Genomic DNA, 27,513 nt, shown 5'->3' with positions numbered 1-27,513 from the left:
CCACAGGTTTTGGGTTGTTGTGTTTTCATTTTCATTAGTTTCTATGCATATTTTGATTTCTTTTTTGATTTCTTCTGTGATTTGTTGGTTATTCAGAAGTGTGTTGTTCAACCTCCATATGTTGGAATTTTTAATAGTTTTTCTCCTGTAATTGAGATCTAATCTTAATGCATAATGGTCAGAAAAGATGCTTGGAATGATTTCGATTTTTTTGAATTTATCAAGTTTAGATTTATGACCCAGGATGTGATCTATCCTGGAGAAGGTTCCATGAGCACTTGAAAAAAGGTGAAATTCATTGTTTTGGGGTGAAATGTCCTATAGATATCAATTAGGTCTAACTGATCTAATGTATCATTTAAAGTTTGCGTTTCTCTGTTAATTTTCTGTTTAGTTGATCTGTCCATAGGTGTGAGTGGGGTATTAAAATCTCCCACTATTATTGTGTTATTGTTGATTTCCCCTTTCATACTTGCACAGGCTCTACTACAAAGCCACAGTCATCAAAACAGTATGGTACTGGCACAAAGACAGACATATAGATCAATGGAACAAAATAGAAAGCCCAGAGATAAATCCACACACATATGGACACCTTATCTTTGACAAAGGAGGCAAGAATATACAATGGAGTAAAGACAATCTCTTTAACAAGTGGTGCTGGGAAAACTGGTCAACCACGTGTAAAAGAATGAAACTAGATCACTTTCTAACACTGCACACAAAAATAAACTCAAAATGGATTAAAGATCTAAATGTAAGACCAGAAACTATAAAACTCCTAGAGGAGAACATAGGCAAAACACTCTCTGACATAAATCACAGCAGGATCCTCTATAATCCACCTCCCAGAATTCTGGAAATAAAAGCAAAAATAAACAAATGGGATCTAATTAAAATTAAAAGCTTCTGCACAACAAAGGAAAATATAAGCAAGGTGAAAAGACAGCCTTCTGAATGGGAGAAAATAATAGCAAATGAAGCAACTGACAAACAACTAATCTCAAAAATATACAAGCAACTTATGCAGCTCAATTCCAGAAAAATAAACGACCCAATCAAAAAATGGGCCAAAGAACTCAATAGACATTTCTCCAAAGAAGACATATGGATGGCTAACAAACACATGAAAAGATGCTCAACATCACTCATTATTAGAGAAATGCAAATCAAAACCACAATGAGGTACCACTTCACACCAGTCAGAATGGCTGCGATCCAAAAATCTGCAAGCAATAAATGCTGGAGAGGGTGTGGAGAAAAGGGAACCCTCCTACACTGTTGGTGGGAATGCAAACTAGTACAGCCACTATGGAGAACAGTGTGGAGATTCCTTAAAAAATTGCAAATAGAACTACCTTATGACCCAGCAATCCCACTGCTGGGCATACACACTGAGGAAACCAGAACTGAAAGAGACACATGTACCCCAGTGTTCATCGCAGCACTGTTTATAATAGCCAGGACATGGAAACAACCTAGATGTCCATCAGCAGATGAATAGATAAGAAAGCTGTGGTACATATACACAATGGAGTATTACTCAGCCGTTAAAAAGAATTCATTTGAATCAGTTCTGATGAGATGGATGAAACTGGAGCCGATTATACAGAGTGAAGTAAGCCAGAAAGAAAAACACCAATACAGTATACTAACACATATATATGGAATTTAGAAAGATGGCAGTGACGACCCTGTATGCAAGACAGCAAAAAAGACACAGATGTGTATAACGGACTATTGGACTCAGAGGGAGAGGGAGAGGGTGGGACGATTTGGGAGAATGGCATTCTAATATGTATACTATCATGTAAGAATCGAATCGCCAGTCTAAGTCTGACGCAGGATGCAGCATGCTTGGGGCTGGTGCATGGGGATGACCCAGAGAGATGTTATGGGGAGGGAAGTGGGAGGGGGGTTCATGTTTGGGAACGCATGTAAGAATTAAAGATTTTAAGATAAAAAATAAAATAAAATAAAATTAAAAAAATTAAAAAAAGCAAAGACATTACTGTGCCAACAAAGGTCCATCTAGTCAAGGCTATGTTTTTCCAGTAGTCCTGTCATGAGAGTCATGAGAGTTGGACTATAAAGAAAGCCGGGTGCTGAAGAATTGATACTTTTGAACTGTGGTGTTGGAGAAGACTCTTGAGAATCCCTTGGACTACAAGGAGATCCAACCAGTCCACCCTAAATGAAATCAGTCTTGAATATTCATTGGAAACACTGATGCTGAAGCTGAAACTCCAATACTTCGGCCACCTGATGCGAAGAACTGACTCATTGGAAAAGACCGTAATGCTGGGAAAGATTGAAGGCAGGAGGAGAAGGGGACAACAGAGGATGAGATGGTTGGATGACATCACCAACTCAATGGACATGCGTTTGGGTCGGCTCCAGGAGTTGGTGATGGACAGGGAGGCCAGGCGTGCTGCAGTCCATGGGGTTGCAAAGAGTCAGACACAACTGAGCGACTAAACTGAACTGAACTGAACTGAAATGGCTGTCAGCCCTCACCACCTTTCTTCATATGAAGGCATAGGTCCCTGGAGGGGTGATGTTAAGAAGATACACCTTGTGTTGCTAAATGCGAGGGTTCCCTAATTCCCCAGTTGTCTCTCAGACAGGAGGCCCATGGCCCACACTTTGAAACGTGATGACTTGGACCTTACCCCAACAGCTATGTTACATAGGGAAATGGGTTTTGCCTTCATGTAAAGAAGATGTTTCCAGTAGTTCCTTCTATCCAGAAGATTAGAATGGCCTCCTCCGGGTAGTGCGGAGTTTCTCTGCATTGTGCAGCAGCTCTGATCTGCATTAGCTTATTAGGCCTGCCTTCCTTGCTCCAGCTCTGGCCTGTTTTCCATGTCTTCCCAACACTCCATCATACTGTTGCCTAACTCTGGATTTTCACCTGCAGTGTGTCTCTCCTTGGGTTATGCTCTCCCTCTCTAGCCCACTACATGTACGCTTCAAGTCCGACCTTACATCCTTCCCCTAGAAAGCCTTTCTTGCTCACCACAGGCTGTGGCAGGTGCTGCTTCTCCAGGCTCCCTCAACACCCTGGGACATCTCTGACTAGGCATGTGCCATAGTGTGTGTTGCTCTCCCAAAGAACTCTGAGGTACCCCCTGTGCAGCCTCTCTAGCATGGAACATGTGTTAGAGACTCAGTGAATGAATGTTGAATGAGTAATTGAGTAAATGAAATGGGTGGGTAGAATCAATAATTTTTAAAGTTTCATGGGTTTTACAGTTCTGAACCAAGCAAAGTAATTCACTAAGCTTCTGACTGTTCTGCTGCTTCTTTCTCTGAGCTGTTCTCCATGATACATATTCTGGTTTCTGAGTAAGTCCAAGGAGGGACATGGTAATGAAAAAACTAATTAATTATGAGTATAAAAATGTAATCTTTTTCCAATATTCAGAGAAAATATAAGTCAAGGTAATAGATACCTGAAAATATTACCTAATATCCACCTAATGAAATAATAGTCATACTCTGATCTGACATGTTTGACAAATAGTTTCCAAATGTTTATAGAGCATTTACTATAGAATTAAACAATATTTCAGGTGCTGTCCTGCAGCAGAGAACAAATGCATACACTGAAAATGTATGATCAACTTTTATTATTTTGTTAAACCTCCAGCAAGCATACTGTTTACAACATACTGGATACGAGAGGCTGTTGTTGTTCAGTTGCTTAGTCTTGTCCAACTCTTTTGTGACCCCATGGACCATAACCCGACAGGCTCCTCCGTCCACAGATTTTCCTGGCAAGAATACTGGAGTGGGTTGCCATTTCCTTTTCCAGGGGATAGGTCTTCCTGATCCAGGGATCAAACCTGCGTCTTCTGCATTGGCAGGCTGATTCTTTACCAATGCACCACCTGGGAAGTCCACATACTAGAGGTACACACATGAGAAAACATTTCATACAATTGAAATGTTCAAAGTCTAACAGGGACACACATGCACAGACAGTTCAATAAAATGAGGGATACTCATTCTCAATAAGGTGAGGCTGTGAAGCCTGAAGAAAGTAGATTAAAGGTGGTGGCACTGAGTTGAGAAGGAAAGAAGATGGAGAGGGAAAGTCATGATCAAAAGTTGGAATAAGAGCATGGTGTGTGCCCGTCGTTTATTCACAGCTCCCTGCACCTCTACAGAGGAATATTCTCTCAGACTCTTTAACTGCAGTGGTTCTCAGCTAGAGAAAATTTTGTCTCCTGGGCGAACATTTAGCAAAGTCTGGAAACATTTTTTGGTTGTCCCAATGGGGGAAGGTCCCAATGGCATCTAGTGAGTAGAGGCCAGAGTTAGTCACTCAGTTGTGTCTGACTCTGCGACCCCATGAACTATAGCCTGCCAGGCTCCTCTGTCCATGGAAATCTCCAGGCAAGAATACTGGAGCAGGTAGCCATTCCCTTCTCCAGGGAATCTTCCCCACCCAGCGATTGAATCAGGGTCTCCTGCATTGCAGGCTGATACTTTTTTTTTTTTTTTTTTTTTAGTTTTAGTTTTACTTTATTTTACTTTACAATACTGTATTGGTTTTGTCATACATTGACATGAATCCACCACGGGTGTACATGAGTCAAATCTGCCTTCAATGCAGGAGATGCGGGATACAGTTGCTTAATTTCTTCAGGTCTCATTTTCCTCATCTGTGAAATGAAGATGATAATATCTCTTCCTAAGATTTAGAGGGTAAAACCAGCTAGTGTTTATAAAGCACTTAAAACATTGCTTTCCATAGGCTAAGTTCTTGGTGAAAATCATGAGGATAATAATCTCAGCAATGTTTGCTGTATTTCATATGTATATGAAAGCATTCTATCTGTATAAATGTCTTTCATTCATAATTAGGTAAGGAGAAATACTATTATGGTCATTTTTTTCAGATAAGAAAACTAAGACAAATGAAATTGACTTATTTTGCAGTTACAGAGTTAGTAAGAGGCTAAGTTAAGGTTTGGATCCCCCGAGTTTGGCTTCAGACCCCTTGCTCTTAATGCTTTGCTGCTTATCTAGTATATTATTAATGTGTTTTAGTCATCATTAGTATTATTTTATTAGGCTGTTTTACAGGTTGGTTTAAAAATTCTTTATTTGTATAAAATGTTTCATGCATTTCCAATAGTGTTTCTATGTTTATCAACAGGAATCTGGAAAGTTGGAGTACCGTTAAAAACAACTGTATATAATTTATATTGTAAGGGATAATTTCAAATTTATTTGAATATTTTCTTTATTATATGGTCTTCCTAGATCTACCTAGAGTTCTTTCAGAACTCCTATTCGGAACTTCAGAAATGTTATCTTGAAATTTTTTTAGGCTGCCTATTTTTTTAAGTAAAGTACCCTTAGGTGCTTTTAGGTAATAGAGTCATGAATATATTCCTTTTATTGGAATAAGAGGAATTTATTATAAAATAAAAGGAATAATAAAAATTATTCATTCATTCATTCAGCACTTATCGAGCACCTTCTCCACGCCTCAGGTAAGCAATGCATGTTTAGCCAGGAAGGCGCAAAGTGATAGTGTGGTGGGGTTAGTTCCGTGGTAGATGCCTTCACAAAGAGCAGGGTGTCCAAGCTGAAAAAGGCTTCCTAGAAGAGATGACCCAAGGGAAAACTCGAAGAAAACATAGCATTTACCTGAAATATACTCTGAATTCATCCCAGTCTATTCCACTCCTTCTAGACCTTCATTTGCCAAGCTGTTCTCCTTAACAGGTTTTCTTCTTTTCATAAAAAATTGTATCCCATTGTGGTCATTAGTGAACATCAAAGTGGTATGAAAATCATATTTAAATCCATAATGGGGGGAGGTATGGAATAAAGATGGTAGGTACACACAAAAAGGCCATGAAGTTTGTTTTGCATAATTAGTATGTTATGAAAAGGGCTTCCCTGGTGGCTCAGCAGTAAAGAATCTGCCTGCAATGCAGGAGATGCCAGTTTGATCCCTGGGTTGGGAGGATCCCCTGAAAGAGGAAATGGCAACTGACTCCAGTATTCTTACTTGGGAAGTCCCATGGACAGAGGAGTCTGGCAGTCTACAGTCCACGAGGTCGTGAAAGAGTCAGACACGACTTAGTGACTAAACAACAAACTATACCATGCGCAGTGAAGTTGTATATACCCTGGAGCAACTAACAAGAAATACAGGCTTGATACCTACCTTTCTAAAGGTTTAAGCATGGAAGCAGAAGTAGGAGATATACTCTTAAGACATTTACATAATAATTCCACATGGTTTACGCTCTACCTAACAGGTAGTACTGGCAGGTGGAAGGTTCTCAGACATTGTTGAACGTGAATATAAGGGACAGGCTGCAAACGCTCAAAGGATTCAAGAGACTACAGGTCATTGCAAGCTGGAGCACTAAAGGAAGATCTTAAACCGGATGTTGAGAAGGACTTGAGTCTCAATAAGTGAAGGGCAATGGGCTTAAAGATGAACTTGATGTGCTCAAGCTTAGGTAAAACTGGTAAATTTGGATAGTGTCACATTGTTGGTAAACTCTTCTGTTAGTCTCCTTTGAAGAGAAGAGACTATGTCAGTTTCATATTCCTTGCACAGGGTCTGGCACATAAGATGGACACAGTAAGTGTTGACTGCTTGACCTACTGACAGTCAGACATACAGACTGGCTGACAGGTAGAAAACTTCAAAAGCTAACTCCAAGAACTTTTGTGGGGCAATGATAAAATTAATGATTAGGGAAATTTGGCTGTAATTGGAGTATAGAATGTCAGATGTAATGGAGGAGGATCAAATACAATTAGGAAGCTCTTGCAGATGATAGGAGGCTGAGAGAGAAGTGGGCAAGTGGCCCTGGCAGGGACTGGAAAGGAAGAGTTTAAGAGTTACTGAGAAGAAATGACAGGTGAAAGTTAGGTTTCCTATCTTTGACTCACTCTGATGTCACGTGCCCTAGAAGCAGAGCCTGAGATGGAGAGTTTTGTACAAGGGACTCAGTGAGGGAATACTGTTGGGTGAGCCCTGTGTGCTGCTAAGTCCAGCCCCAGTGTGGGGTGGGAAGCACACCACCAAGCTGCCCCTCCCGGAAGCGAGGGGACTATCTGTTGTGTCTCCCCAGTTCCTGGCTGTGCACTGTCCTCTGAGTAGGAGGGAAGAGCTCATCACTTCACAGGCATTTCCTAGCCAGGTGGCTGGTTCCTTTCAGCCAATGGCAGGTCCCGGGAGAAGGGTCAGCAGTGAGGTGTTGATGGCCAGGACTCATAAGTGGAGTTTGGGGGCACTAGGCTGGTTAAAAGGAATCCGGGGGAACTACCAGTGTTTCCTACACTCTGTCCCAGTCTGCTCTTCATAAGGGGCTCTGCTGAGGACCTTCAGTGGCTTCCCATCACATCCAGAATAAAAGCCAAACCCCTTATCCTGGCCAACCACCATCTACTCCTTTCTACCCTTTTGGCTTTATCCGTACACATTCTCTCCTTGTCCAAATTTCTTTATTGTTCTTTCTCAAACATCCAGCTCATTCTCACCTCAGAGAGTTAGTGCTTGATTTTTTCTCTGCCTGAAATGCTCCTTCCCTGGGACTTTCATCACTAACTTCTCATCATTCTGGCTTCTCCACTCAGATGTTCCCTCCTCAGAAAGGCCATTCACTGTTGTCTCTTGCTAAGAGGCTGTGATCTGTACAAACTCTTCTGTCCTATTCACAGCTGTCACTTGAGGCCTTGAGAAGTGGACATCCAATACATATCATTGAACGAATAAACATCTGCTTCAGAGAAATGAATAAGAGACAAGGGTTCAATATCTTCCTGAGATAGTGAAAAGCTGTGAAAACAGTGGAAACATTGACAGAAATAAGAAATGTGAAGGGTGCATCAACTTGTACAAAAGGATGTCAAACTTTTATTCAGACAATTTGATCTTGAGGACACTGTGGAAAATGCATGATAGAGACAGAACTGTGTAATGATTTGAGGTATAGTTTCTAGAACTGAATTCATATTCTAGCGCAAACCACCTACAAGCTGCAAGATATTGGGCAAGTTATTTAGTTTCTCAATACCTCAATTTTCTCACTTGTAAATGAGGATAATGATATTATAATGGTAATACAGTCCTTCCATAAAGTCATTGAGAGGACTCAGTTCAGTTCAGTTTAGTTCAGTCGCTCAGTCATGTCCAACTCTTTGCAACCCCATGAACCGCAGCACACCAGACCTCCCTGTCCATCACCAACTCCTGGAGTCCACCCAAACCCATGTCCATTGAGTCGGTGATGCCATCCAACCATCTCATCCTCTGTTGTCCCCTTCTCCTCCTGCCCTCAGTCTTTCCCAGCATTGGGGTCTTTCCCAATGAGTCAGTTCTTCACATCAGGTAGCCAAAGTATTGGAGCTTCAGCTTCAACATCTGTCCCTCCAATGAACACCCAGGACTGATCTCCTTTAGAATGGACTGGTTGGATCTCCTTGCAGTCCAAGGGACTCTCAAGAGTCTTCTCCAACACCACAGTTCAAAAGCATCAATTCTTCGGTGCTCGGCTTTCTTTATAGTCCAACTCTCACATCCATACATGACTACTGGAAAACCATAGCCTTGACTAGACAGACCTTTGTTGGCAAAGTAATGTCTCTGCTTTTTAATATGCTGTCTAGGTTGGCCGTAACTTTCCTTCCAAGGAGCAAGCGTCTTTTAATTTCATGGCTGCAGTCACCATCTGCAGTGATTTTGGAGCCCAGAAAAATAAAGTCAGCCACTGTTTCCACTGTTTCCCCATCTATTTCCCATGAAGTGGTGGGTGGGACTGGATGCCATGATCTTAGTTTTCTGAATGGTGAGCTTTAAGCCAACTTTTTCACTCTCCTCTTTCACTTTCATCAAGAGGCTTTTTAGTTCTTCACTTTCTGCCATAAGGGTGGTGTCATCTGTATATCTGAGGTTCTTGATATTTCTCCCAGCAATCTTGATTCCAGCTTGTGCTTCTTCCAGCCCAGCGTTTCTCATGATGTACTCTACACAGAAGTTAAATAAGTAGGGTGACAATATAAGCCTTGATGTACTCCTTTCCTGATTTGGAACAAGTCTGTTGTTCCATGTCCACTTCTAACTGTTGCTTCCTGACCTGCGTACAGGTTTCTCAAAAGGCAGGTCAGGTGGTCTGGTATTCCCATCTGTTTCAGAATTTTCCACAGTTTATTGTGATCCACACAGTCAAAGGCTTTGGCATTGAGAGGACTAGATGAGTTAAAACCCACAAGTCATATAAAACAGTTTCTGGCTAATAGCATTATTTTGAATGGAATTCCAGGAGTTCTGAACATAGGACAGACAGTCAAAACCAAGGCTGGGGTCTGGGAGAGACTAATGCAGCACCTACAGGACAAGATTTAAGGGGGCCCTCACTTCGATGGTTGTGTGCTTACCCCACTCTAAGCATGTTTCCCCAAACTTTGTATCTTTGGCCCTTCCCTTGCCTCACCCAAATCCTGTCCTGGTCGAAAGAATCAAAGAGAAAAATGGTTTGTTGGTAAGACTCTCTAAATCCAGTACTTATCACACCTCCTCCATCTGGCCTTGGTGGGAATGGTTTCTTGCTATTACTAATCTCTTGGTTGTGTCACTGTCCTTTTGTTGCTTTGCGGTCTTTTCCATCACTTACGTAACCAATCCCCTGCAGTCTGTCCCTCTTCTCAAGAACTCTGAGTGGATTCTGTTTTCCTGGTTGGATTCTGATGGCTCAGTATAGTCTAGAGCTACATAATAAGCATGGGATTTCAGGGACGCAGGAGGAGAAGCCAGCATTTATGGAGTGATTTCAGTGTGTTAGGTACTTTTCCTTGTAAGGTAATTAATCCTCATCAGGTGGTGGAGTGGTGCCCACTGCATACTTTGTAGATGAGAAATCAGAGACGCAAGGAGGTGTAACTCATCTGGGGCTCCTGAGTAACAGAGCTGAGAGTCAAACCTAGTTTAAAGGTTTATACCCTTTAAACATCTGGAGGATCTCCACATTGTGGGTACACTCCTATCAAAGAACAGGAATTTATTTTATTTTTTTTCCCAGTGAGAGATACTTTTTATTTTCAGGATAGTCACCATCAGTAGTCTCCTTCTTCCTCCTCCTCTGCCTCTCCTCTTTCTCATTTTCCTTCTTTCTTTGTCTTGATGAAATTCACATAACATAAAATTAATCATTTAAAGTGGTCAATCAGTGGCATTTAGTACGTTTTCAGTGTTGTGCAGCCACACTATCTAGTTCCAAAGCATCCCATCGTTCCACAGTAAAACCCCTTATCCATTTGTTTCTCCCTACTCTCTCCTCTCCTAGCCCCTGGCTTACATCTGTTTGAATTCTGTTTCTGTGGAGTTACCTATTCTGGATAGTTCTTATAAATGGAATTATACAGTATATATCTTTTTTTCATTTTTATTGTTTATTTATTTTTGACTTTCATTTCTTTTTCTTTAATTAAAAAGATTTTATTGAAGTATAGTTGCTTTACAGTGTTGGATTAGTTTCTGCCATACAGCAAAGTGAATCAGCTATCCGTGTACCTATATCCCCTCTTTTTTGATGTTCCTTCCCATTTAGATCACCACAGAGCAATGCATAGGGTTCTCTGTGCTATACAATCGGTTCTCATTAGTTACCTATTTTATACATAGTATTGTATAAATGTCAATCCCAATCTCCTACTCCATTCTACTTCTCCTTCCCCCTTTTATATCCATAGGTTCTCTACATCTGTGTGTCTATTTATGCTTTGCAAATAAGTTCATCTGTACCATTTTTCTATATTTCACATATATGTGTTAATACACTATACTTGTTTTTCTCTTTTTGACTTACTTCACTTTGTGTGCCAGTCTCTAGGTCCATCCACATCTCTGCTAATGGCACAATTTCATTTTTTATGGCTGAGATTCAAAGGATTAGATCTGGTAAACAGAATGCCTGAAGAACCATGGACAGAGGTTCATAACATGGTAAAGGAGGTGGTGACCAAAATCATCCCAAAGAAAATGAAATGCAAGAAAGCAAAGTGGTTATCTGAGAAGGCTTTACAAATAGCTGAAAAAAGAAGAGAAGCAAAAGGGAGAAAGGGAAAGATATACCCAAATGAATGCAAGAGAATAACAAGAGATAAGAAGACCTTCTTAAGTGAATGATGCAAAGAAATAGAGGAAAACAATAGAATGGAAAAGACTAGATATCTCTTCCAAAAAATTGGATATATCAAGGGAATATTTCATGTGAGGATGGGCATGATAAAGGACAGAAATGGTAAGGACCTAACAGAAGCAAAAGAGATTAAGAACAGCTGGCAAGAGTACAAAGAAGGACTGTATAAAAATAGGTCTTAATGACTTAAATAACAATGATGGATGGTCACTCACCTAGAGCCAGACATCTTGAAGTGTGAAGCCAAGTGGGCCTTAGGAAACATTTCTATAAACAAAGCTAGTGGAGGTGATGGAATTCCAGCTGAGCTCTTTCAAATCCTAAAAGATAATACTGTTAAAGGGCTGCACTCAATATGTCAGCAAATTTGGAGAACTTAGCAGTAGCCACAGGACTGAAAAAGGTCAGTTTTCATCCCAATCCTAAAGAAGGGCAATGCAAGTTCAAACTATTGTACAGTTGCGCTCAGTTCATATGTTTGCAAGGTAATGCTCAAAATCCTTCAAGCTAGTCTTCAACAGTACATGATTTGAGAACTTCCAGAGGTCCAAACTGGACTTAAAAAAGGCAGAGGAACCAGAGATCAAATTACCAAAATTCCTTGGATCACAGAGAATTTCAGAAAAACATTTACTTTTGCTTCATTGACTATACTAAAGCCTTTGATTATGTGGATCACAACAAACTGTGGAAAATTTTTAAAGAGATGGGAATACCAGACCACCTTACCTGTTTCCTGAGGAACCTGTATGTGGGTCAAGAAACAACAGTTAGAACAGACATGGAACAAAATGGAACAATAGACTGGTTCCAGTTTGGGAAAGGAGTATGTCAAGGCTGTATTTGGTCACTCTGCTTATTTAACTTGTATGCAGAGCACATTATTCAAAATGCTGGACTGGGATGAATCACAAGCTGGAATCAAGGTTGCCTGGAGAAATATCAACAACCTCAAATATGCAGATGATACCACTCTAAAGTCAGAAAGTGAAGAGAAACTAAACAGTCTTCTGATGAAAGTGAAAGAGCAAAGTGAAAAAGCTGGCTTGAAACTCAACATTCAAAAAACTAGGATCATGGTATCTGGTCCCATCACTTCATGGCAAATAGAAAGTTGAAAAAGTTCAAGCAGATACAGATTTTATTTTCTTGGGCTCCAAAATTAGTGCAGATGGTGACTGCAGCCATGAAATTAAAAGATGCTTGCTCCTTGGAAGAAAAGCTATGACAAACCTAGTCAGCGTATTACTAAGCAGAGACTTGACTTTGCCAACAAAGGTCCATATTGTCAAAGCTATGGTTTTTCCAGTAGTCATGTGCAGATGTGAGAGTTGGACCATAAAGAAGGCTAAGTGCTGAAGAAATGATGCTTTTGAATTGTAGTGCTGGAGAATACTCTTGAGAATCCCTTGGACTGCAAGAAGATCAAACCAGTCAGTCTTACAAGGAAATCAACCCTGAGTATTCATTGGAAGGATCGAAGCTTAAGCTGAAATTCCAATACTTTGGCCACCTGAAGCAAAGAGCCAACTCAGTAGAAAAGACCCCGATGCTGGAAAAGATGAGGACAGGAGAAGAGGGTGGCAGAGAATGAGATGGTTAGATAGTTATCACCGACTCAATGGATAGAAGCCAATGGCACCCCACTCTAGTACTCTTGCCTGGAGAATCCCATGGGCTGAGGAGCCTGGTAGGCTGCAGTCCGTGGGGTCGCTAAGAATCGGACATGACTGAGTGACTTCCCTTTCACTTTTCACTTTCATGCATTGGAGAAGGAAATGGCAACCCACTCCAGTGTTCTTGCCTGGAGAATCCCTGGGACTGGGAAGCCAAGTGGGCTGCTGTCTATGGGGTCACACAGAGTCGGACATGACTGAAGTGACTCAGCAGCAGCAGCAGCAGCAGCAGCAGCTATGGATGGAGTTTAAGCAAACTGTGGGAGATAGTGAAGAACAGGGAAGCCTCACATGCTGCAGTTCATGGGCACAGAGTTGGATACGACTTATCAACTAAACAACAACAAAAGTATTCCCTTGTGTATACATAGTACTTCTTCTTTATCCATTCCTCCCTGGTGGGCATTTAGGTTGCTTCCTTGTCCTGGCTATTGTATATAGTGCTGCAATAAACATTGGGGTCCATGTGTCTCTTTGAATTATGGTTTGCTCTGGGTATGTGATAAGGAGTGGGATGGCTGTGTCATATAGTAGTTCTATTTTAAGTTTTCTAAGGAACCTCCATGCTGTTCTCCCTAGTTACTGTATCAATTTACATTCCCACCAATAGTATAGGAGGCTTCCCTTTTTTGCACACCCTCTCCAGCATTTATTGGTTGTAGATTTTTTATTGATGGCCATTCTGACTGTTGTGAGGTGATGCCTTGTTGTTTTGATTTGCATTTCTTTGTAATTAGTGATGTTGAGCATCTTTTCATTATGCTCTTTGACTTAGCCTAATATTTTGTGGATCATCCACATTGTAGTATGTATCAGTACTTTATTTTTATTGCTGAATAATATTCCTTCATATAAAAATATACGCACACATACACATATATATCTATATTCTACAATTTATTTTTCCATTTATCCATTGGTAGAGATTTGGTTTATATCTTTAACTATTGTGAATAGTGCTGCTATGAACATACATGTGCATATATACATTTATTTGACCACCTGTTTTCAATTCTTTCCGGCATATATGGTCTCATTAACTTCTACTTATTTTCCTAATTCTAATTCCTATTTATTTAGTTGCTAAGTCATGTCCAAGTCTTTGCCATCCATGGACTATAGCCCACCAGGCTACAGTCCTGTCCTTGGGATTCTCCAGGCAAGAATACTGGAGTGGGTTGCCATTTTCTTCTCCAGTTTAAGATTACAAAGTGATAAAATATGTCATTAATTTCTGTAAAGTTTTTTCTCTTCTTGAAATCTTAATCATATTTGTAATCTCCTAGTTTTAATTTATCCTCTAAGTTTTGCTTTTATTTCTGCTCACTGTATATGTGTGTACATGTATGTATGTGTGAGTCTGTATATGTTGGTGGGGAGAGAGAGAGAGAGAAAGTTGTTTGAACATTTAATATAGCCATTCTGGGACCTAAAAGTTGTTTACAACCGCTGGCTCATGTTTCATATCAAGATTTTATATAAGGTCCTATTTCTAAGTTCAAAAGGTCATGCTTCTTTCAAGGTAAATGCTAATAGCAAAGAGTTATTTGGAAATTTGGGTAAATAAATAAATGCAGCTACTTTTAGTTATATGCAAATAAAATTTCGTTTCTCTTTTAGGACAGATAAGCAGATGAGGGAGGAATCATTGTATTTTTGTATGTGAACAGAAAATATAATCTAAAATAAATTGAATGCACAAATAAAATAAACACTCAGGTGCAAATTATTTACTTGTGAAATGAAACCTCTTGAAAAGAGAGGAATGCTGACAGCAACTTAGTATTGCAATATACTGCACTTCTATTCTTACCCTTACATTTTCAAAGTCATACATAGTAATTTAGTTACACTTCCATTAATATTAGTGGGAGTTTTGAAACTTATATTCATGCACACATCTTTGAAAATGTTTGGGTGAGTGAAGTCACTCAGTCGTGTCTGACTCTTTGCGACCCCATGGACTGTAGCCCACCAGGCTCCTCCATCCATGGAATTTTTAGGCAAGAGTACTGGAGTGGATTGCCATTTCCTTCTCCAGGGGATCTTCCCGACCTGGGGATCGAACTTGGGTCTCCTGCATTGCAGGCAGACCCTTTACCGTCTGAGCCACCAGGGAATCCCAGAAAATATATGGGTCAGAGTAAATTGTTAATGAAAAACTGGGTTTCATTTTTAGTGAAATAGTTTCAATCTCTTACCAAAGATGTCCTAGAAGGCACCTTCATTCTAGTCACAAGAGAAGAATTGTGTATAAGGCTACTATTTGGAGGTCGTCTTCTTTAAAGCAACATGGTTAATAATCATATTGAAGAAGAAAAAAAATGTTTTCCCACCCTTAAAGAACACAAAAATTCAGGACCTATGTTGTTTAATAGTAAGCAAAGGATCTCAGACCCTTTCAATGGACGCTTTCAGCTCAGTGCACGTGATCAGTGATAGAGGCATGCTAAGGTGAATTTTAATTAGGACTAAATTGTGGTATTACTCTTTCATACCCTGAGCATCTGTTCCCTTCAGAAATGATGATTTATGCAGGCTATCAGAGCAGACAGCTTGCTACAGCTTATGTCACGGTTAGTGGGAACCTGGTGGTAGCATTTTAGGAAACCAGCATCCAAATGGAGACTAGCTGGTGTATACAATATAGGTAATAGGGGGAGGGGAAGCGCGATATGTCCATTTTTAATTTCGAAGCCAAATATTGACTTGACTTTAAAAAATCTCTTCTAGACCATCTGTTGTTAATGAAGAAAGTAACTTGGACAATGAATGGGCTGATGCTTCCTACTGATGTCAAAAGACGGAAAACCAAGCCTGTTCTTTCTATTAGAATGCAGAAACTTATTGAGAAGACCTCAGCCCGAATTCTACTCTTTAAGAATGGCATGGGGCAGGATGGGCATGAGATTACAGTGGGAAAGGAAACAATGAAAAAGGTAATCTTGTATTAAATATTGAAGTAAAAATTAAATCTCAAAGTTTTTATGGCTCTTGAAATGTGTTTTTTCCTTCTGTATATCACTGTTAGCAAATAAACTGAAATATTAAGGAGTCATTATATAGAATGCAAGAATTCAGCTGTTTAGAAGTATGTTTATTGCACTTACAACATAACTTACTTAAATAAAGCAACAGCATTTCAGGAAATAATTTGGCCAACATACTTGGCCATTTCCTTAGGTAAAAGTTATGTTTACACTTGAGGAAACATTCCAGTTGGTTATAATACTTTACAGGGTATTTAGGTTGAAGTCAATTTAACTAGCTTCAAAGCTCAAACCTGCTCCTTTTCATTTAGAAGAGTAGTTAAAACCTAGAAGCCCCTCTGCTCTTCAAAGTAATCAATGAAATCTGAAATAGCAACGATTCAGTTTAAAAGTATCCATATGCATTTAAAAAAAGTAAATCTGGATAGGACTAAGAAAAATCATGTAACAATTCAGCAAACTTCAAGAAACAAATTTTAAAGTATTGTCATATAAATGCATTTTTTTTTAAGAAGGTGCTTGTACTTCCCAGGTCTTTGATATTTAAAAATACAGAGAAACTAATGGGAATTTGGTGGAGGGGAGGGGAATCTTTTCATTCAGATAAGGATTTTTCAGTGAATCTTAAAGTAGCTTGATAATAATAATGAAAGCAATGAAAATTTATTAAATATGAATTAGAGAGACAGTGAAACATAACCAAACTATTTAGGTTTTAATCCTAGCTTTGTCATTCACTATCTATAAGACCTTTTATAACTTACTTTGAGTCTCAATTTCTTTATCTGAAAACTAGTGATAGTAACATGCCTATCTGATAAAACTGATGTTAGTGTTCAGTGTGATATTATGTGTGGAGTACAATGCCTGGCACTCAGAAAGTTCCCATTAAATTCTTATTTTGCTATTCTCTTTGTGCTTGTGCTGAGTCACTCTTTCATCTCTGACTCTTTGCGACCCCAACGGACTGTAGCCCCTGCCAGGCTTCTGTGTCTGTGGGGATTCTCCAGGCAAGAGGACTGGAGTGGGTTGCCATACCCTCCTCCAGGGGACCTTCCCAACCCAGGAATCAAGCCTGTGTCCCCTGCACTGCAGGTGGCTTCTTTACCATCTGAGCCACCAGGGAAGTCCAAGAATACTGGAGTGGGTGGCCTGTCCCTTCTCCAGAGGATCTTCCTGCCCAGGAGTTGAACTGGGGTCTTCTGCATTAGAGGCAGATTCTTTACCAGCTGAACTACCAGGGAAGCCCATTCTTCTCTTTAGGACTCATAAATACAGATCTAATAGAATTTATTTTTCTTATTAATGGGAAACATTTATTTTGAAATGAAGATAGCTATAAATCATTTTGTTATGCCAGAATATTTTCAAATGAATATTGCTTTAAACAGGTGAATAGTTGACTAGATATTGGAAATTTTTATTATTGAAATATCTATTTCTTCATCGACTTATTTTTGTAGTTGTTTTATAACTACATCTGCGTAAAAATATTTACTAAGGAGCTGGGAAACTGGATTTTATTTCCTTCTTATCTGCAGATTTGGACTATAAGTGAAATGAGGGATATTACACACCAGAGCAAATTGCTAAGGCAAGTTGTAACATCTTCCCTGGAGATTTTGAAAAATAGAGAATGTGGACATCTCTTGGATTGTTCAAATGTAGTCATTCCTGGAGATGGAAGCTAGATTAGATAACCTCTTGAGTTCACTTCAGTTCAATCTCTGTAATTCTATGCCTCAGTGGTAAAATTGGGGTAATAGTCACTCTTACAGATTACATGTTCTTAGATGAAAGGTTGAGTATAAAACAAAAATGTCACTGCTATTTTGCTTTTTGACGTGAGAGGTCAATTTATTTAAAACTGGATGTTCAAAGAATTCTTTCACTTATTTTTTTCTTCAGTTTGTAAAATTTAGAGAACTGTCACAATTTTTATAAAAGTCAGAAGATGATTCAGTAATAAATGTATTTGTAAACATTTGTCTCAATATTACTTTTAATAATGTGGTAAAAAAGAGAAGGCATTTGAACACTGGTGTTGGGTGTTGATAGAACTTTTTGGAGGGAAAATAAGGCTAGCTAATTATTTTTTGTATAAAATTTAAATTTTGAAAGGTTTGTTGATAATCACAGGGCAATGCCCATTTATCAATTAATATCAGATCAGCAGTAGGACTAAAAAGGTGGTATAGACATAGGAAAAAATGTAAATTATTTTCTCCTTTATGATAAAATATTAGGAATATCAGGAACTAATGGCTATTTTTAGATTATTGCTAAGTAATATCGAACTGAAGTAAAAAGTAAAGGACTCTAATATGGTGAAGGTTACTGCAGTGAAATGAGGGAGTTATATAAGATGAGTGATAAAATAAGGTAGTTGGAGCTTAAAAGTCCCCTCTGATACTCAGAATGGAGTCAAGGAGAAATAATTGTATTTCAGTAATAAATCAAAATGAAGGTTAAAAGGTTAGCTAATTAAAAAGTTTTAATGAGGGCAAAAGTGATACCATTCTTCTCTGTACTCTAGAATATCAGAATGATGGTCCATCCCCTTGAAATTGGAATCAGGTGGTTTTAGAATTACTTCGTATGATTTTAGTAATCACACAGCACCCACTACTATGGGCATTGGCTAAACATTATCCATGTGTTGAAAAAGATATTAGGAAGACTTTGTGGGCACAAATGCAAAGTAAATGTAAAATGAAAACTGCTTTAGATATATAGCTTTTTGAGGTTAGCATTGTGGTAGATAAGTTTTATTTTCCCTCAGTTACCTCCTGGAATCTTTTTCAGAAAAGAAGTATTAAGCTGTGTGAATTATTGTATTATCCAGGACGTGTGCTCAGTCATGTCTAACTCTTTTAAGACTCTATGGACTGTAGCCCACCAGGCTCCTCTGTCCAGGGGATCTTCCTGACCCAGGGATTGAATCCAGGTCTCCTGCCTCTCCTGCATTAGCAAGTGGATTCTTTACTACTGAGCCACCTGGATAGCATCTCCTTTCTGTGACATCTTTATCTTTTTCTCAGCAGTTAATAGTTATATTTTATTTGGTTTTTTTTTGCTAGCTTTCTGTGTTCTATCACTAACAGCATGAGATTACAGTGGTGGAAATGATGAAAAAGATAATGAAATCAATGAAAGAATGGAAAAAACCCATGTTATCTCACTCTCCAGTTTGACCTGATTATTCCCTATAACCACCCTAGTCCCTTCACCTTCAACCTGGAGATTATCTTTTTCTCTCTTCTTTCTTGGATGCCTCTCTCCTAGTCCCCCGTCTATCTTCCTTTACTCTATTGTGCACATAATACTAGTGACTTTCTGAGAAAACCTACATCAGAATCATCTTGTCTGTATGTTAAAAATTCAGACTTCTGGGCCCCACTCTGAGCCTATCAAGAATCTCTTGAGCTTGGGAATCTGAATTTCAGCAGATGTCTCCAGATGTTGCCTAGTCCCACTAAAATTTAAGAACTCTTGTTCTCTGGTGTTAGAAAACCTCAAACTTACAAGTTGATGGGAATTTTCACAGTCTTCTGTTTGTTCTGTATTTCCATTTCTCATGTGGTATAAGAGAAAGATAAGTTGTGTGACAGAAAATAATTTATGGGAAATTAGGTTACTAGTTGCTATGAGAACTAGTACAAGGAGTTCAGAAATCATGAAAAAGGAAAATGTCAACAAGTTAGCAAGATGGGAGTAGTATATGTATAGTAAGTCTGACTTAGAAAAAAGTAAATATTCCCTTAATATTTGTATGTAAATATATTTCATTGCAGTGATTTTTCCCTGTTACTAGTGAAAGATCACATAAGTATTGAGGGAATTACTCACATAGGACAGTTAGGATATAAATAAATAATAGACATATCAAATGCCTTTAAGTCAGAGGAAAATTTAGACTTCTATGATATTTACCATTTTTTAGTTTGAAAAATAGTTCAATAAACAGCAACAACAAAAAACATTAAGAAGTTTAAGAAAGACCCTTGGGACTTCCCTGTTGATCCGGTGGCTAAGAATCCTCACTCTCAGTGAGGAGGGTGTGGATTCCATCCCTGGTCAGGAACTAGATCCCACGTGCTGCAACCAAGAGTTTGAGCACCACAGCAAATGGTCCTGCATGCTGCAACTAAGATTTGGTGCTGCTGCTGCTAAGTCGCTTCAGTCATGTCCGACTCTGTGTGACCCCATAGACAGCAGCCCACCAGGCTCCCCCGTCCCTGGGATCCTCCAGGCAAGAACACTGGAGTGGGTTGCCATTTCCTTCTCCAATGCATGAGAGTGAAAAGTGAAAGTGAAGACGCTCAGCCGTGTCGGACTCCTAGGGACCCCATGGACTGCAGCCCACCAGGCTCCTCCTTCCATGGGGTTTTCCAGGCAAGAGTACTGGAGTGGGGTGCCATTGCCTTCTCCAAAGATTTGCACAGCCATATAATTAAATAAATATTTTTATAAAAGAGAGGTCCATTTCAAATATAAATTGATGCAAACATTATGGAAAACAGTATGGATGATTGTTTAAAAACTAAAAATAGAGCTACCATATTATCTAACAATCCCATTCCTGGGCATATATCCAGAAAAGACAAAAATTCTTAATTTGAAAAGATACATGCACCTCAGCATACCTATCAACACTACTTACAATAGCCCAGATATGGAAACAACTCAAGTGTCCATCACCATATCGGGCTTAAGAAGACGTGATATATTTACACAAGGGAATATTACTCAGCCATGATAAGAATGAAATATTGCCATTTGCAGTGACTGAGACGAACCTAGATAATATCATAATAAGTGAAATCAGAGGAAGATAAATTTTATTACATATGGTATCACTTATATGTGGAATCTAAAGAATACTACAATTGAATCTGTACAGACAGAAACAGGTTCACAGATGTAGAAAACAAACTATGATTACCAAACTGCAAAGGGAGGTTGGGAGGGATAAATTAGGAGTAGGGGATTAACAGATACAACCAAATATACATAAAACCGATAAACAGCAAGGATTTACTATATAGCACAGGGAACTGTGGAGAAGGAAATGGCAACCCACTCCAGTACTCTTGCCTGGAAAATCCCATGGACGGAGGAGCCTGGTAGGCTACAGTCCATGGGGTCGCAAAGAGTCGGACACGACTGAGTGACTTCACTTTCACTTTCACAGGGAACTGTACTTAATATCTGATATAACCTCTAATGGAAAATAATCTGAAAATATATATATATATATAACAATCATTTTTCTATATACCTGAAACTGATACAATATTGTAAACCAAGTATACTTAAATTAAAGGACAAATAGGAAAGGCCCAATTTAGTTTAAAAAAAAAAAAAACAACATACAAAATTCCACAGCATGACTGTGGAATGTTCACATACAAATCAGTAGCTATAACAGAGATTTTCCACACAATGTGAATTAAAGAATTTAGAGAACATTTTAAGAGATTCAAAAGGTAGCACCTGGAGTAACAAAATTTGATTAAGGATATTCAACATGGATTCCCACAGGAGAGGTCATGATTATTTATGTTGGAAGTTCTTTAAAGAGCTTTTTATGATATATGAGCAAAAGCCCATTGATACTATTATTGCTTTAAAAATTAGTCTATTATCCATAACCCGGGTTTAATATCAGGTTAAAAAATATGAAAGCAGAATTTTTAAAAATATAGAAATTGATGATACAGTTTATTCTCAAGAGGCCATGGATTGCCAGTTGTCTTCTATTTATGTAGTATGAATTTTAGGGTTATACAATTAAAATATTATTTCAGAACATTATAAGTGATTACTTGGTAGCCAGAATTTTTTTTTTTTTGCATGAAATCATAAGGAGGGAGGTGGATTTCCTTAGCTAGAATAAAAACAAATGATAACTTTCAGTCTAAAGATTTATTTATGTTACAGATGGTAATTAAGGAGAGTCTTTAACTTTATACTTTAACTCCCCTAAACAGTTAAAACATAAACATGATATTAAATCTGAAAAGATAAATTTATTTTTGTTTTTTATTAAAATTGTAATGGCTTTTATACTTACATTTTTTAATCTTGATACATTTAAATTGCTAAGAACATATAACAATAATGGTTAAATTGAAGCATTTATTAAATTAGTTTTTCATATATACATTACCATTAAGGTATCCTTGTTGAAGCTTAATTTCTGGACATTATAATTACAGAATTTTATGAAATAATACAATTTTATCTAATAATCTAACTATTGGACTATTAGAAAAATTGCTAACTTAGAAAATGGTGACTTAGGTAAGTTAACTGCCATATCCAAAGTGGATTAACTGGGATAGCTAGGACTAGAATCCATTTTTGGACTTGAAGAACATTATTTTTTTTTGTTATGTGAAACTGCCACAAATATACTGTTTGTCACATTCCAATTCCTATGCGTTCTCACCTAAAAATGAGCTGTGTGCTATGTGTGCTAATTTGCTTCAGTCATGTCCGACTCTTCGCGACCCAGTGGACCATAGCTGGCCAGGCTCCTCTGTCCGAGGGATTCTCCAGGCAAAAATACTGGAGTAGGTTGCCATGCTCTCCTCCAGGGGATCTTTCTGCCCAGGGATCGAGCCCATGTCTCTTATGTCTCCTGCACTGGCAGTTGGGTTCTTTACCACTAGTGCTGCCTAGGAAAATGAGTTAACATAACCATTAACAAAATTTGAGACATCTTTTTACAGTCGTAACAGAAAAGCTAGTATCAGACTAGCCATCCCATTTTAAATAACTGAAAACTGCACAAAAAATACAAGACAGCAATGTTTAAACATTAGGCAACTGGGAGCACCAGACTACCATGCTGGAGAGAACAGGAAAAATGGAACTGTGTCTTACAGTTTACCTTATCTTTATCTCTAGAGGCAATTTTTGGACTTGGTCTGGGGAGAGAGAATCCAAGAAAAGCACAATGGTCTCCACAAGACATCAAAGTTCTGGGAGGCTGAAATGGCTGTAATCTATCATGAAATGCCACAGATGAAGGACATTTTTTGAGAAAATTTCCCAAATTTTGCCTAGGGTCCCGCTTGTATCTTGGCTAAACACTAACTTACTTATGGACAAAGTAACTCCCACAAGACCTGGCCCAAGCAGATACCAGAGAAAGAACTAACAGAGATGTAAAAAGGAAAAGGCTGTGGCAGTACATGCAGGCAAGGGAGACATTCCTATTTCGATCAGTCGGAGGGAAGGAAGTTTATTGAACTTGTAGGGGATTCATGAAGAGACCAGAAGAGTTAATCATGGATCCAAAAAGATCAATAAAATCTTAGGAAATGCAGAAGAATTGGAAGGTCAAATTTAGAAGTCTTATACTACCTCATTTTAACATTTATTTCAACATTTGTTACAAAGCTAAAATAATCAAGACAGAATACTGTTGGCATCAGAATACATATAAAGTGCAATGAAAGAAAACAAATTTCAGAAATTGACCCACACGTATAATAGCAAATTAATCTTGATAATTTAGCGAGGAAAAGACAGTCCTTTTTTTAACAAATATTGGTGAAAATTAGATATTTGTATGATAAGAAATTACTCCAATCCGTACTTCATCAAAGAGTAAAACTGAAAAATTCCCAGAAGAGACATTTTTTCTTTTTTACAGGCTTGAGGTAGGCAAGGATTTTTTAGCTAGGCTAAAAAGTCTGAACTAAAAATGAAACAAAACTTATTATATCTACTTTACCTAAAATTTTAAACCTTCTGCCCTTCTAAAAACAACAACAGAAATGAAAAATCTAGCCATAGGCTGGAGACAAAATATTCAGAAAGCACACATCTGACAATGTGCACTCAGCGTGTATATATGTATTTGTGTGTGTATGTGTGTAAATCTCTGCTAATAGTAAGAAGGCAAACAGCTCAGTAGAAAAGATCAAAAGATTTGAACACTACTAAGAGACCTAGAAATAAACTATAGCACATGAAAAGATGCTCAATGTTATTAAGCATCAAAGAAATGCTGATTAAATCCACAATGAGTTACCACTGCATACATGTTAGAATCAGTCAGTTCAGTTGCTGCATATCTGAGGTTAGTGATATTTCTCCCGGCAATCTTGATTCCAGCTTGTGCTTCATCCAGCCCAGCATTTCTCATGATGTACTCTGCATATAAGTTAATAAGCAAAGTGACAATGTACAGCCTTGACGTACTTCTTTCCCGATTTGGAACCCATCTGTTGTTCCATGTCTGGTTCTAACTGTTGCTTCTTGACCTGCATACAGATTTCTCAGGAGGCAGGTTAGATGGTCTGGTATTCCCATCTCTTCCGAATTTTCCACAGTTTATTGTGATCCACGCAGTCAAAGGTTTTGGCATAGTCAATAAAGCAGAAGTAGATGTTTTTCTGGAAGTCTCTTACTTTTTTGATGATCCAACAGATATTGGCAATTTGATCTCTGGTTTCTCTGTCTTTTCTATCCAGCTTGTTAGAATGGGTAAAATTAAAAAGACTGACAATACTGAGTTGATGAAAATCTGAAGTAACTGGAAATCTCACAGATGACTGATGAGAATGCCAAATGATGCAACCACTTTTAGCTATTAATACTTAGTAAGAACAAGAAGTAAATAATAGGTGCAAATTCAGCCAATTTCCTGGCATCTTCAAATTAAAAAGTGGTTATAATATTTATTATAAGTCATTGCAAAATGTTTGTCTTAAATAGAAAGTCTTACATTTTATTATGTGTTAATTCATTGAAAATTTGTAATGTATTTGACAGTCTTTCAGTTAGCAAAAGAAGTATAATAACTGATTCCCTTTCTCAAAATATTTATGATAAAGTGTAGTTCTCTTCTACTGAGCAAGTAGAATTAATTTCCAGAGGTGAAATATTTTTAGTAAATTAGTGAATTAATTTCATAGTTATCTATTCATTTTCACAGCTTGCTAAATTTCTTCTTAAGTTCTTCTTTGGGTTCTTAAATAGTTTGCTTCTTAGGTTTATATAGTGATTACTGTTGCAGTCTATTTCCCATGCTAATAATACTCACTGAGTTGGCGGAAACAATGTTTCTTGTCTGAGGAGATTGAGTCTTTTTTTTTTTCTATTGGTTGGGATGACTGTAGCTACAAATAGTAGAAGATACTGATTCAAACAGATTTAAGCAAAAAAGAAGCAAGAAATCCAGAGGTAGGGAGTCTTCATACATAGTATGACAGGATTCCAGTTATGTTCTCTATAGTTTTCTGGATTTTGTTTTCTCTCATATATTGTTAACAGGATGGCCACTGCACAAACTGGTGTAATTTGTCTAGAGGCAGAAAAGGATCATCTCTTCACTATGAGTGAAGAAGTCTTTCCCAGAAGCCCTTCTTGTGTCATATTGGCTAGAAATAGATTGTGTCTATCCCCAGATCTGGAGAAAGCAATGGCAACTCACTCCAGTGTTCTTGCCTGGAGAATCCCAGGGACGGCAGAGCCTGGTGGGCTGCCGTCTGTGGGTCGCACAGAGTCAGACACGACTGGAGTGACTTAGCAGCAGCAGCATCCCCAGATCATTCACTAATAGGGAGCATGGGATCACCATAATTGACTTATACCAGTCAAAATAATTATAGCCTTCCTTGAGTCAAAAGGAGAGAGTGAACCCTTAATCAAAATCAGGACAGCAAGGATGAGGTGGAGAATGAACATTGGGTAGGCAACTAAGAATATTACTTCAAATGTAAAGAGGTTTTCTAATTTATTTTCTAAGGAGAGTACAGGTTCAGTGCTCTGATAATAAAAAGAGTTAATTTTATTTGAAATATGTTTTTCTGGAATTACACATACTTTAGTTACAGCATAATTTTATAACATTGATCAAAAATTTTATTTGCTGCTTTTATAAGACTTTTAATAACAATATAAATTTAAGATGAAATGATTTTAAATTAGACATATATTCAGTTCAGTTCAGTCGCTCAGTCATGTCCGACTCTGCGACCCCATGAATTGCAGCATGCCAGGCCTCCCTGTCCATCACCAACTCCCAGAGTTCACTCAAACTCACGTCCATTGAGTCAGTGATGCCATCCAGCCATCTCATCCTCGGTCGTCCCTTTCTCCTCCTGCCCCCAATCCGTCCCAGCATCAGAGTCTTTTCCAATGAGTCAACTCTTTGCATGAGGTGGCCAAAGTACTGGAGCTTCAGCTTTAGCATCATTCTTTCCAAAGAACACCCAGGGCTGATCTCCTTTAGAATGGACTGGTTGGATCTCCTTGCAGTCCAAGGGACTCTCAAGAGTCTTCTCCAACACCACAGTTCAAAAGCATCAATTCTTCGGCGCTCAGCTTTCTTCACAGTCCAATTCTAACATCCATACATGACCACTGGTAAAACCATAGCCTTGACTAGATGGACCTTTGTTGGCAAAGTCATGTCTCTGCTTTTCAATATGCTATCTAGGTTGGTCATAACTTTCACTAATTCATTAATTTGTGATATTTTTATGAATAAATCTTCCAAGCATCTGGATTTGAAGATGTGAAAAACCGTGATCTTGTCCTCAAAGTAAAGTCACTCAGTCCTGTCAGACTCTTTGTGACCCTATGGACTGTAGCCTAAAAGGCTCCTCCATCCATGGGATTTTCCAGGCAAGAGTACTGGAGTGGGTTGCCATTTCCTTCTCCAGGGAATCTTCCTGACCCAGGGATCAAACCCGGGTCCCCTGCATTGCACGTAGATGCTTTACCGTTTGAGCCACCAGTCTAGTGATGGAAAAGGTGTTTATAAAATGATCAAATTATTGAATATGAAATAGGTGACAGGGAGGTCTTCTGAGAAGAGATAAGCAGAGAGTACAGCATATGAAAAGATTCAATGGCAGAGTGAGCAGGATGGATCCCATGAATTAAAAGTTTAGCTTAGGAGGGAGAGAATAGCCTGTAAAAAAGGTTACAGATTTTTGCCTTTTTCCTCCAAAGAACGGTGAGAAGTCATATAAACGTTTTAGTTAGGAGTGGAAGAAAGGGTACCCGATTTATTTTTGGAGAGATTACTTTGGTGTTCAGTGGAGGACAGATTGGGTGGGCCAGGGAGATGCAGGGAAACTATTCGCTAAGTATTGCCAGAGTCCTAGTGACAGGTGATAATAGCCTGGACCTTGGGAGTGGAAATGGATAAGATTTTTAGAAGATAAAATCAACAGGCCCTGATAATAGATTGGATACATGGTGTGAAGGGAAGTGAGATGTTCACGGTATCAAGGATGATTTTGCAATTTCTGGTTTGCATACCGAGATAGAAGGAGGTATCTTCCCCTATGCCTGGAAGAATACTAGGCTTGAAGCTGAAGAGATGGGGTTCAGTCTTGGACATGTTGATTTTGAGGGATCTTTGATTTGTTTGAATGAGATAATGAATAGGTATTATTTGGTCTGAAGCTCAGAGTATTTCAGGGGTAGGCATACCGATTTGGAAGTTGTCAGTGTATAGACAGAAAATGAAACTGGAGCATTGATTAGATTGCCATAAGCGAGAATTTAGTGTGAAGCAGGAAGAAGGCTAGGACTACCTTCAAGAACTCCAATTAATGAATAGAGGAGAATGAGCCTATAACAAGAAAAAAAAGGCAGGAAAAGAATTAGTGGATTACCATATTTCAGAATTCAGGGAAT

At 38.6% G+C, this 27,513-nt stretch overlaps 1 protein-coding gene across 2 annotated transcripts in view; it reads left to right on the top strand.

The window, feature by feature from the left end:
* Positions 1 to 27,513, top strand: part of DCDC1 (doublecortin domain containing 1) — a 476,813-nt gene that overhangs the window by 60,759 nt on the left and 388,541 nt on the right. For both annotated transcript variants that reach the window (XM_060400033.1, XM_042233308.2), the window contains exon 6: positions 15,587 to 15,792. In XM_060400033.1, the coding sequence (XP_060256016.1) occupies positions 15,587 to 15,792 (206 nt within the window). The remainder of the gene's footprint in view (positions 1 to 15,586; positions 15,793 to 27,513) is intronic.

This window comes from Ovis aries, chromosome 15 (genome assembly GCF_016772045.2).
Source record: "Ovis aries strain OAR_USU_Benz2616 breed Rambouillet chromosome 15, ARS-UI_Ramb_v3.0, whole genome shotgun sequence".
In the NCBI taxonomy this organism is placed as follows: Eukaryota; Metazoa; Chordata; class Mammalia; order Artiodactyla; family Bovidae; genus Ovis; species Ovis aries.
Note: the sequence above shows the minus strand (reverse complement) of the source record. Positions and strands in the feature narration are given on the sequence as shown.